Source organism: Oncorhynchus mykiss, chromosome 12 (genome assembly GCF_057628025.1).
Source record: "Oncorhynchus mykiss isolate SJ-2025 chromosome 12, ASM5762802v1, whole genome shotgun sequence".
In the NCBI taxonomy this organism is placed as follows: domain Eukaryota; kingdom Metazoa; phylum Chordata; class Actinopteri; order Salmoniformes; family Salmonidae; genus Oncorhynchus; species Oncorhynchus mykiss.
The window spans coordinates 51,469,272-51,481,965 of NC_143033.1; the positions used below are offsets into that span (position 1 = coordinate 51,469,272).

The following is a 12,694-nucleotide window of genomic DNA, read 5'->3' on the forward strand; positions in this document are numbered from 1 at the left end:
GACGTTCCTCTGCATAGCCACGCGCAACTTTTTATCACCTGGCACAATTTGATTGGCTGCTGTCCGATTCAAACTGTAATCCGTTAAATGAAGAGTTGATGCGCTGCACATTTTTATATATTTGGGCTTGGGGAGGGTATCAAGTCAGTTTGAGTCAAAAGGCTCAAGTCCAAGTTAAGTCACGAGTCATTGGTGTTAAAGTCAAAGTCGAGTTGCAAGTCATCATATTTGTGACCGACTTGATTCTGACTCGAGTCCAGGTCATGTGACTCGAGTCCACACCTCTGGTAGAAAGTGTCAGAAACAGAAGTTATAACAAATAAATGATAATGCTTTGTATCTGATTTATTGTATGATATCTGTATGTACAGTATATCTATATATAACATTTGTACAGCCTTTGGGATTTAGATAGACCTCAAATGCAATTTAAAAAATCTAGAACACATTTATGTTGTGATAATACAGAATCTCTGCCTCTGTAAAGAAACACTCTTGCTAAATGTGTTTCTGTCCCACTTTTTCTGAAATGACTTGATATGACATGGTCTCTCTCTCTCTCTCTCTCTCTCTCTCTCTCTCTCTGTCGCTCTTCTGTCATGCTGATGCTGCAGTTGCAAACATACTGTGGCGGGAGGAAGGTACTAAAATCTACTGTTGTATAACACTTGTCACCATGTCTTATTTTCTGTTCTTTTAAATGAACTTCTATAATTGACCAACAGTCTTCTGAATGCCCATGTCTTGTAGGGTGAATAGGTTCATTATATGCTAGTATATGTCAAATCAAATTGTGTTTGTCACATACATATGTTTAGCAGATGTTACTGTGGGTGTAGCGAAATGCTTGTGTAGAATACAAATCCACAAGGGTAACACATAATTTGTAAAACACCACGTAACGCTACTAATTAGCAGCTTTACCGCTAATTTCCATCATTTTACGATATCTTCCTGAATGATGATTGGTGTGTGTGTGTTCTTGCTGAAAACATTATTTCACAAAGACTTAACCATGAAAATATACACACAATTAAAACAGTTTTGTTACAGGCCTGCCTCAACACTTCAGCACACGTAACTCTTCCTCAGAACAGTATAATCTAGTTGTGACACCAAAACGTGTGTATGAGAATAACTATTTTGGCTGATTAGAGAGTATGAGAGAGGCCCACCCGTTTGAATCCTGATGCAGACTGCACCACTGGCCTGCACGTCACAACATGACTGTCAGCAGCACTCACGGTGTTGATTTCACCTCGTCATTCAATATGATGTAACCTGCCATCCATCCCCACTCAATGTGCTTTTCCAAAGCATGAATAGCAGTTGTCTAGTTAACAGCTGTTGTTTAGGGTCAGGTAACTGGCCCGCAAAATGTTATTGCGCTCATAGCGGCTATCAAGTTTGAGAAGACAGTCTCACAATTCACTCGCTAGACATGCTGTTTACAGAGACTGACTGTGCTGTCAAAATGCCTGACAACACCACCAGTCATTCAACAGCTCAGGCGTTGCTAACAGGGTCTGTAGGCTCTGGTAGGCTCTTGAATGTTAGCTGAACCAATTTTTACGTCCCATCTCCCCAGGGTTGAGCGTAGGGAACATGTTCTATGTGTTTTCTGATGAGGGCATCACGGTGCTGCAGCCCAGCAAGTGTGAGATACGCAGACACATCAAGTGCACCGAGAGGATCATGGCCAGCTATGTGAGTACATACTGTACATGTTTTAGAGGATAATGATTTTTTGGACTTTGTATTTGTGGACTTTTTATGACTTGAGATGATATTAAATATATACTAATCCAGAGGGAATAAGCCTCACTCTTACAGATATACGGTTCATTCAGAAAGTATTCAGACCTCTTGACTTTTTCCACATTTTGTTACGTTACAGCCTTATTCTAAAATGTATTCAATAAATAGAAATCCTCCGCAATCTACACACAACACCCCATAATGACAAAGCAAAAACAGGTTTAAAAAAAAAATAGAATAATGAAATATCACATTTACATAGGTAGTCAGACCCTTTACTCAGTACTTTGTTGAAGCACCTTTGGCAGCGAACACAGCCTGGAGTCTTCTTGGGTATGACGCTACAAACTTGGCACACCTGTATTTGGGGAGTTTCACCCATTCTTCTCCGCAGATCCTCTCAGGTTGGATGGGGAGCGTTGATGCACAGCTATTTTCAGGTCAGATGTTCAATCGGGTTCAAGTCCAGGCTCTGGCTGGGCACTCAAGGACATTCAAAGATTTGTCCCGAAGCCACTCCTGCATTGTCTTGGCTGTGTGCTTAGGGTCGTTGTACTGCTGGAAGGTGAACCTTCATCCCAGTCTGAGGTCCTGAGCACTCTGGAGGTGCTTTTTATCAATGATCTCTCTGTACTTTGCTACGTTCATCTTTCCCTCCATCCTGACTAGTCTCCCAGTCCCTGCCGCTGAAAAACATCCCCACAGCATAATGCTGCCACCACCATGCTTCACCATAGGGATGGTGCCAGGTTTCCTCCAGAATTGATGTTTAGCATTCAAGCAAAGAGCGGCCAGCTCTCGGAAGAGTGTTGGTGGTTCCACACTTCTTCCATTTAAGAATGTTGGAGGCCACTGTGTTCTTGGGGACCTTCAGGGACTTATATAGACAGGTGTGCCTTTCCAAATCATGTCCAAGTAATTTAATTTACCACAGGTGGACTCCAATCAAGTTGTAGAAACATCTCAAGGATGATCAATGGAAACAGGATGCACCTGAGCTCAATTTCGAGTCTCATAGCAAAGGGTCTGAATGCTTATGTAAATAAGGTTTTTCTGTTTTTTACTTTAATACATAGACAAAACTTTCTGGAAAACGTGTTTTCGCATTGACATTATGGGGTATTGTGTGTAGATTGAGGGGGAAAGGAATTTAACACGTTTAAAGGATGTAACGTAACAAAATGTGGAAAAGGGGAAGGTGTCTGAATACTTCCCGAATGCACTGTACAGATGTACCCCCCCACACACACACACACACACACACTCCACTACAGCCCATTGCCAGTATCTGTGCCCTCCGTTCACTAAATGTTATGGGATTACGAATGTCCATTAGTCAAAGACCCCAAGTCAATAGCTCACAGTAACCCTGCACGTCTGTAATATACTGTACTAGAGAACATTGCTCTTCCAAAGTAATGGTAGTTAGAGAGAGAGTTGCTTGTTTTTCTGAGGGATTTAAGTTGTACAGATTGCGGTAATTGTATTACAGATCAATACAAACGTAATAAGGCATGTGTTAGTCCATTGCTGCTGTAAACAGCATTTTCTCTGCTGCATGATGGCCCTATCTCGTGTGTGGAAGCAATGTGATTAACCGTGGATTCGCCGCTCTCCCTTCCATTCTGCTTCTTCTTCGTCATCGTCTTCTTCTGCTTCCTCCCTTCTTCCCGTCTTTCATTCCTCCATTCGATCTCTTCTTCCATCCCGTTCTTTCTCCAGGAGGAGATGTGCCCGAAAGGTGAAGGTGTGTCTCCGGAACACTGTGTGTGGTCCTCAGCGGTCAGTGTGAGGGATAAATACATCTACGTCACCCAGCCCCTTCAGAAACGCCTGCTGGTCATCGACACCCAGGCCCAGAATGTGGTGCAGGTTGGTTGGTATTATTACTCTTCTCTATGAGCTGTTTAGAGAACGCCCCCCGAGGCTTTTACACAGGTCACCAATAGGTAGAGGTAGAGAGAGAGAGGTAGAGAGAGAGAGGTAGAGAGAGAGAGGTAGAGAGAGAGAGGTAGAGAGAGAGAGAGGTAGAGAGAGAGAGGTAGAGAGAGAGAGGTAGAGAGAGAGAGAGGTAGAGAGAGAGAGAGGTAGAGAGAGAGAGAGGTAGAGAGAGAGAGAGGTAGAGAGAGAGAGAGAGAGAGAAAAAAGAAGAGGGCTGAAAACAGACAAGCTAGTGCTTTCCCAATCGCCAAGCTCTTGTCACACTTCGCCATACCCTCACGGGTGTGTGTGAGGGCAGGGGGTTAATGCATCATCCCTTTCCTCTCTCCCTCCATCTCTCTCTGCCTACTGTACCTCACCCTCTATCTCAGCCGTCTCCACTCCTAACGGAGACGTTTCTGGGAGTCTTTTGAAAGAGACAGAAAGAGCACCCTTCTTGTGCTCATATGTTGACTCGACAACAGCAACAACAGCAAAGTCATTTTCGTTTACTGTCACGCTGCATGATATTAGATACTGAACATTATAAAAAAAAATGTAATATAACTCTTTAGCTGGATAAATGCTGTAAAATAAAATGGCTGTAAAAGAACAGTGAGCTGATAGTGAGTGAGATGTGTCTGTAACAAACTAGGAGTATACGGGGGGATGTGGCGAGCGGTCAGTTGCCTGTATGTCTCATTGTTTGGTGCACTCTGCCCCCCCCCCCCCCCCCCCCCCCATTCCCCTTCTCTGACATGTGAGTGGCAGCGTCAGCGTCCCCCTCCTCCTCTGAGGGGTCTCGGAGTGGGAGTGCTGTTGACACATAGCTGACCAGTGGAAAATAAATAGGCTGGCTTCCCATTACTGAACACATGCCTCTGTCGCGCTTCACTGGGGGTGGCGATGGGGAAGGGCGGGGGGTCGGGAGGACTAGTCGAAGAGAATAGAAAAGCAGGAGCACGGGATAAAACACGCTGGTTGACTTCAACATACGAGACGAACTGACACAAAGAGACGGGAAACACGGGCATAAATGCACAAGGGAAAATCAGCGACACCTGGAGGGGTTAGAAACAATCACAAGGACAGGTGAAACAGATCACGCTTCTGTGTGTCTCTCTCTCTCTCTCTCAAGACGGTAGAGACAGATCCTTTCCCAGTGAAGCTGCTCTATGACAAGTCACATGACCAGGTCTGGGTGCTAAGCTGGGGCAGCATGCAGAAGTCCCACCCAACCTTAAAGGTAAGGAGTTATTGGTGTGCACTTGTGTATTTTTGTCCATTCGTGTGTGTGTGTGTGTGCATGTGTGTATGAGCAAGTATCTTATTTGTGTGAGTATTTAATCTATGTATGTTTCGCAATGTTCGCAAACTACAATTTACAGCTGTGGCACTGTAGACAGTGCCTTCAGGGATGATTACAGGGGTAGTATTTATAGGGCTGAGGTAACCGAGGACAGCAGCACAGCTTACTTCAACTGCTGAGGGACTACATTGTCATTTTGCAAAGTTTATTGTTATTTTCCTCTTCCTTTGGAATTCTATTAAAATCTTGTGAGGTGGTCTGTCTGTCAGTAGCCAATACTCTCCCTTGCTAACAGCCTTATTAGCAAGGGAGAGTATGTCAGCACTTGTCAGTTTGAGCTCATTGTGAAATCCTAATATGTTCTCACTACCAACCGAGACGCAATGGGTCTCAAATAAAGAGGAGGCGAGGCAGTTTTGAAAGGCACTTTTCTATCTCAAACAAAGTGATTTTCCGTTCATTCCTCAAAGTGTTGTAAATTCTCAAACGGCTCTGCATAAGCATTCGGGTGAATTGTCAGAACTACTCAAACACGCCTGGCGTTCTGTTGTCGCTCAATAGTAATGAATAATTACAAAATGAGGCTTGAATCATTCGGTCCAAAATTCAATTTCAGGCAATCTGCATAACTGACTGTGGGGCATATGGATCACACGGCAGATAAATGGCTTGATAATGTCATTATTACTCGGAATGCAAGTAATTGACCTGAGCACCGGCAGTACTCCGTTCTCCAATTCAACATTTAAACACCTCTTTTTTTTTACTAGCTCAATATCTCTAAGCAAACGTCCAAGTGAGATTGTCAATTTATTAGATAAAAACAAATGAAGGCGCAGGGATTTTGAAAAGGGAGGGAAAGCCTTTCCAACTGTCTGATGGGTCTCACTGTCGACGTATGCATGTGCCAATGCTGGCTATTCAGAGACAGCGATTGAGGCAGAGGTAATATAATAATGCATTAGCAGAGGCTTTTATCCAAAGCGGCTTACAGTCCTGCGTGCCTACGTCTTCCGTATGGGTGGTCCAAGGAATCAAACCCACTGTCCTGGCATCACAAGCACCACGGTCCACCAACTAAAGCTACAGAGGACCACAGAGAGAGAAATGTGCGGTATCAAGCAGATGCACCGATAGAGGTCTAAGAGTGGCTGAGCACCTGCTCTTTCTTCCCCCCATCCTATGAGAAAAGTCCCCTTTCAGATTGGTGGCCTTGTTTCGTTGTTACATTTTTATTTCACTTTAAGTCTATTTTCTCTTGTTTTTTAAAAAAAAAACGGAGTTGCCCATCAAACTAGCTCATTTCAAAACAACTTTATCTTGGAAAATGGCCCCATGCGAGCACATATTGCACTCATTCCTGCTGGCAGAAGCTACCTGTGCTAAACGTTTAGTGTAGTAGCTAGTTGTATGTGTCATCTCACTGTCAGGAACAGGAAAGGCTTCAATTTGAGTGTTTGTTCGTAGGCCTAAGAGGTAGATTTCAGCAGCAGAACAAACCAAGTATGGGTAGCTGAGGCCCAATATGGACAGATTTGTTGCCAATCAAGACTGTTTTGCGTGGCTGATTGGGATGCGCGACAAGTCGATAAGCCAGTGCGAATGACTAGTGCATCAGTGTTGTATCGATGTGCATGCCGAACAGAGTTGCTTCCCACTGGGCAGCTAACACGGTCATTTTTCTCCTCCCATGATTTTATTTCAATTAGGATAACAGCCTACACAAGAAATAACTCATATTGATAACCATCTAGGTGTCACCTTGATACACACATACAGTCTACTACTCAATTGGCAGGGCATGAATGGCAACAACACCGTTTGCCAAGCAACGGCATGGGTGGCAGTCACAGTAAGCACGGGCATACAAACAATGGTACATCCATCATCAGTACTTTTAATTAAAAACAAAATGGTCTGTTTTATATCTGAAAATGTACAATTATTTGTGTAAAACTAACAGTGAAATACGACTCAGACTCATCCTCTGGCTTCAAACCAGAAGTCCAAACTCTCGTGGTACGGGGAAGCTCAATGTACAGTAATTGCGCAGTAAGAAAAAAAAACACAGCTCAGTCAAAACCGTCTAACCTGTAGCTTTTGACACACCCACTCATTTCCAAACGCCCACTACTTTCCTTTTGACACACCCACTAATTTCCACACACCCACTACTTTCCTTTTGACACACCCACTTTTTCCACACACCCACTACTTTCCTTTTGACACACCCACTCATTTCCACACACCCACTACTTTCGATTTGACACACCCACTCCTTTCCACACGTCCACTACTTTCGATTTGACACACCCACTCCTTTCCACACGTCCACTACTTTCGATTTGACACACCCACTCCTTTCCACACGTCCACTACTTTCGATTTGACACACCCACTCCTTTCCACACGTCCACTACTTTCCTTTTGACACACCCACTCGCCCGTACTTCGGTCGCCATTTTGGTCTGCAGCTGCACCCTCCTCGAACAAACTCCAACCACAGATTAATACTAGTTAGATTGTTTCAACAGCATAGCTAACTAGCTGATTTACATCATCTACATTCGCTATGATCAGCTGATCAGCCCACCCCTCTTTGCCTTCTCTTTCAGCAGTAGGCTATAAGCTTGCTTACAGTGGGATGAGTGTGATTTTGCAGGAAATAAAGGCCTAAGCTACAATATATACTGAACAAAAATATAAACGCAACATGTTTCATGAGCTGAAATAAAAGATCCCAGAATTTTTCCATATGCACAAAAAGCTTATTTCTCTCAAATGTTGTGCACAAATTTGTTTACATCCTTGTTAGTAAACCTTTCTCCTTTGCCAAGATAATCCATCCACCTGACAGGTGTGGCATCTCAAGAAGCTGATTAAATAGCATGATCATTACACAGGTGCACCTTGTACTGGGGGACAATAAAAGGCCACTCTAAAATGTGCAGTTTTGCCACTCAACACAATGCCACAGATGTCTCAAGTTGAAGGAATGTCCACCTGAGCTGTTGACAGAGAATGTAATGTTAATTTCTCTACCATAAGCCTCCTCCAACCTCGTTTTAGAGAATTTGGCAGTATGTCCAACCGGCCTCACAACCACAGACCATGTGTAACCACGCCAGCCCTGGACCTCCACATCCGGCTTCTTCACCTGTGGGATTACCTGAGACCAGCTACCTGGACAGCTGATGAAAATTAAGAGTATTTCTGACTGTAATAAAGACCTTTTGTTGAGAAAAACTCGATGTGCCCCTGCCCAGTCATGTGAAATCAATAGATTAGGGACTAATTCATTTATTTCAATTGACTGATTTCCTTATATGAACTGTAACTCAGTAAAATCGTTGAAATTGTTGTATTTTGCATTTATATTTTTGTTCAGTATATATGTTGAAATTTGGCTACAGGATCATTAGATAATTACCTATGAAACTAGGGTTTAGAAACATGAAACATGATATGAGCTTACAACATAACAGTGGCAAGACGCTGGAATATGTTGAAACCTCAGCATGATCAAAAGATGCAACTGTAATAGATACTTGGATAATGGAATTGGCCAGTAGAGGCCTGCTAGTTGGATATTAGTAAGTAGGTTTGCACGAGCCTTGGCTTGTGTGAGCCGGAACGGCTCATAGAAGTACGATCCTATCTCCTGTTTCTGAAGCTTGATGTACAAGTACACCACCTAGAGAGGACACAGGTCTATCTCAGGAGTTGGCTATTAGTATAAACTTGGATTTATAGTACAATTTCACATTACTTTACCCTCATAATATAGTGTAAGAACAGTGTAATATTATTGTAAAGTGGGGACCTACAGTATAGAATATATAAAGCATTTCTTAATAACATTGAGATCCACCAGTCTGCCTTGAAGGAAGTACAATTCAATTTAAGGTACTCAGTCAGTACAAACCAATTTCCCTTCAGTGTTAAACCTACACAATAGGTGTAATACAGGAGAGAAAATAATAGCCGAGGTAAAATCCAGTAACATGGTGCATATGACCAATATGTGCCAGGGTGGTGGTGTGAAGTTTACAGCATCCTGAGCCTGTGAGAGCATTACTTCCCAATTAGACATGACTTCTATTATGTGAGCCTGTGAGATCATAACTTCCTAATTAGACATGACTTCTATGATGTGAGCGCATTACTTCTTAATTAGACATGACTTCTATGATGTGAGCCTGTGAGATCATAACTTCCTAATTAGACATGACTTCTATGATGTGAGCGTATTACTTCTTAATTAGACATGACTTCTATGATGTGAGCCTGTGAGTGCATAACTTCCTAATTAGACATGACTTCTATGATGTGAGCCTGTGAGAGCATAACTTCCTAATTAGACATGACTTCTATGATGTGAGCCTGTGAGAGCATAACTTCCTAATTAGACATGACTTCTATGATGTGAGCCTGTGAGAGCATAACTTCCTAATTAGACATGACTTCTATGATGTGAGCCTGTGAGAGCATAACTTCCTAATTAGACATGACTTCTATGATGTGAGCCTGTGAGAGCATAACTTCCTAATTAGACATGACTTCTATGATGTGAGCCTGTGAGAGCATAACTTCCTAATTAGACATGACTTCTATGATGTGAGCCTGTGAGAGCATAACTTCCTAATTAGACATGACTTATATGATGTGAGCCTGTGAGAGCATAACTTCCTAATTAGACATGACTTCTATGATGTGAGCCTGTGAGAGCATAACTTCTTAATTAGACACGACTTCTATGATGTGAGCCTGTGAGAGCATAACTTCCTAATTAGACATGACTTATATGACGTGTGATCTCATTAACTCTTCACCATTGTAACAATGTGACATTTCTAATGACCTTCGTTATTAACAAGGTTTCTCCCTCTAAAAAAAACATGTTTTGTTACATCCGGGGCTCTGTAGCTCTGTTGACTGCAATGGCAAAGGGCGCTGCATTAAAACGTTTTTTTAATTTGTCAGTATAGTTCGCTCATAGGAAGACTGCAAAATACAAAATCAGGTCCCCCACTGACAATGTGATGGCTTTAGAGCTTTAGTAGGGATGGCACAGACTTCAGATCAGTGTCTTTAGTAGTTTTCTATTTTATTCAAATAGCTTCTACATGAAATATTTACTGGGGTTCCTTAAACAAGCCAAGCTATGCAGTGGTCACATAAACAGCCCACTAGTCCTTGACAGTGACCTGATTAATGTAGGGTACCTGATGAAGCATTTGTCATGTACATACTGGGTGGGGCCAATAAAGTGGATGGATAGATCGTCCAATGAGAAATGGATGAGTCAGACGACTACCTTTGACTTGTGACTTGTATCTTCTCAAGCAACCATTAGCCAATACATTCGTCTATCATGTCTTGAGGTGAGGCCATATATCATCAGTTTAACTATACTTCCCAATGCACACTGACACATTTGTTTTTGTTTTGGCTCTGTACTCCAGTACTTTGGATTTGAAATGATACAATGAGGATAAAGTGGAGACTGTAAGCTATTGCGGAGCGATTACTGCTTTTTGAAGTCAGTTTGGTTTCGGTTCGATAAATTATGGTTTTCAATTTTGCTTTAGATTTTTTACTTTAAATTTATGATGAAATAATCGATACAATACATTATTTACCATTCATTTCTATTGGGCAAACAGCAAATGCATCCAACAAGTTTGCAGAGTCACAAACCTGATGTAATCATTGCGTGTTAGGCATATGGGACCAAATACTGAACTTTTGACTACTTTAATACAGATACAGTACCAGTTAAATGTTTGGACACACCTACTCATTCAAGGGTTTTTCATTATTTTTACTAATTTTCTACATTGTAGAATAATAGTGAAGACATCAACACTATGAAATAATACATATGGAATCATGTAATAACCAAAAAAGTGTTAAACAAATCCAAATATATTTTAGATTTCAGATTCTTCTAAGTAGCCACCCTTTGCCTTGATTACAGCTTTGCACACTCTTGGCATTCTCTCAACCAGCTTCTTGAGGAATGATTTTCCAATAGCCTTGAAGGAGTTCCCACATATTCTGAGCACTTGTTCACTGCTTTTCCTTCCCTTTGCCGTCTAACTCATCCGAAACCATTTCAATTGGATTGAGGTTGGGTGATTTTGGAGGCCAGGTATCTGATGCCGCACTCCATAACTCTCCTTCTTGGTCAAAAAGCCCTTACACAGCCTTGAGGTGTGTTTTGGGTCATTGTCCTGTTAAAAACAAAATGATAGTACCACTAAGTGCAAACCAGATGGGATGGCGTATCGCTGCAGAATGCTGTGGTAGCCATGCTGGTTAAGTGTGCCTTAAATTCTAAATAAATCACAGAGAGCGTCACCAGCAAAGCATCATCACACCTCCTCCTCCATGCTTCACGGTGGGAACCACACATGCTGAGATCATCCGTTCACCTACTCTGTGTCTCACACAGACACAACGGTTGAAACCAAATATCTCAAATTTGGACTCATCAGAGCAAAGGACGGTCTAATGTCCATTGCTCCTGTTTCTTGTCCCAAACAAGTCTCTTCTTATTATTGGTGTCCTTGAGTAGTGGTTTCTTTGCAGCAATTCGACCATGAAGGCCTGATTCATGAAGTCTCCTCTGAACAGTTGATGTTGAGATGTGTGTTACTGGAATTCTGAAAAGCATTTATTTGGGCTGCAATCTGAGGTGCAGTTAACTCTAATGTACTTATACTCTGCAGCAGAGGTAACTCTGGGTCTTCCTTTCCTGTGGCGTTCCTCACGAGTGCCAGTTTTGTGGTAGCGCATGATGGTTTTTGTGACTGCACGTGAAGAAACTTTCAAAGATCTTGAAATGTTCCGCATTGACTGACCTTCATGTCTTAAAGTAATGATGTACTGTAATTTCTCTTTGCTTATTTGAGCTGTTCTGGCCATAATATTGACTTGGTCTTTTACCAAATAGGGCTATTGTCTGTATACCACCCCTACCTTCTCACAACACAACTGATTGGCTGAAACGCATTAAGGAAAGAAATTCCAGAAATGTACTTTTAACAAAGCATACCTGTTAATTGAAATGCATTCCTGGTGACTACCTCATGAAGCTGATTGAGAGAATGCTAATAGTGTGCAAAGCTGTCATCAAGGCAAAGAAAGGGTGGCTACTTTGAAGAATCTCAAATATAAAATATATTTTCATTTGTTTAACATTTTTTGGGATACTACATGATTCCATACAGTTGAAGTCAGAAGTTTACATACATTTAGGTCGGAGTCATTAAAACTCATTTTTCAACCACTCCACAAATGTCCTGTTAACAAACTATAGTTTTGGCAAGTCAGTTAGGACATCTACTTTGTGCATGACACAAGCCATTTTTCCAACAATTGTTTACAGACAGATTTTTTCACTTATAATTCACTGTATCACAATTCCAGTGGGTCAGAAGTTTACATACAGTAAGTTGACTGTGCCATCAAACAGCTTATTATGTCATGGCTTTAGAAGCTTCTGATAGGCTAATTGACATCATTTGAGTCAATTGGAGGTGTACCTGTGGATGTATTTCAAGGCCTACCTTCAATGCCTCTTTGCTTGACATCATGGGAAAATCAAAAGAAATCAGCCGATACCGCAGAAAATAAAATGTAGACCCCCACAAGTCTGGTTCATCCTTGGGAGCAATTTTCTAACGCCTGCAGGTACCACAT

At 42.0% G+C, this 12,694-nt stretch overlaps 1 protein-coding gene across 1 annotated transcript in view; it reads left to right on the forward strand.

Moving 5' to 3' along the window:
• LOC110537733 (follistatin-related protein 4) overlaps window positions 1-12,694 on the forward strand; it is a 225,017-nt gene that overhangs the window by 208,458 nt on the left and 3,865 nt on the right. The window contains exons 11-14 of the mRNA XM_021624080.3: window positions 615-641; window positions 1,589-1,707; window positions 3,481-3,630; window positions 4,817-4,924. Of these exons, the coding sequence (XP_021479755.1) occupies window positions 615-641; window positions 1,589-1,707; window positions 3,481-3,630; window positions 4,817-4,924 (404 nt within the window). The remainder of the gene's footprint in view (window positions 1-614; window positions 642-1,588; window positions 1,708-3,480; window positions 3,631-4,816; window positions 4,925-12,694) is intronic.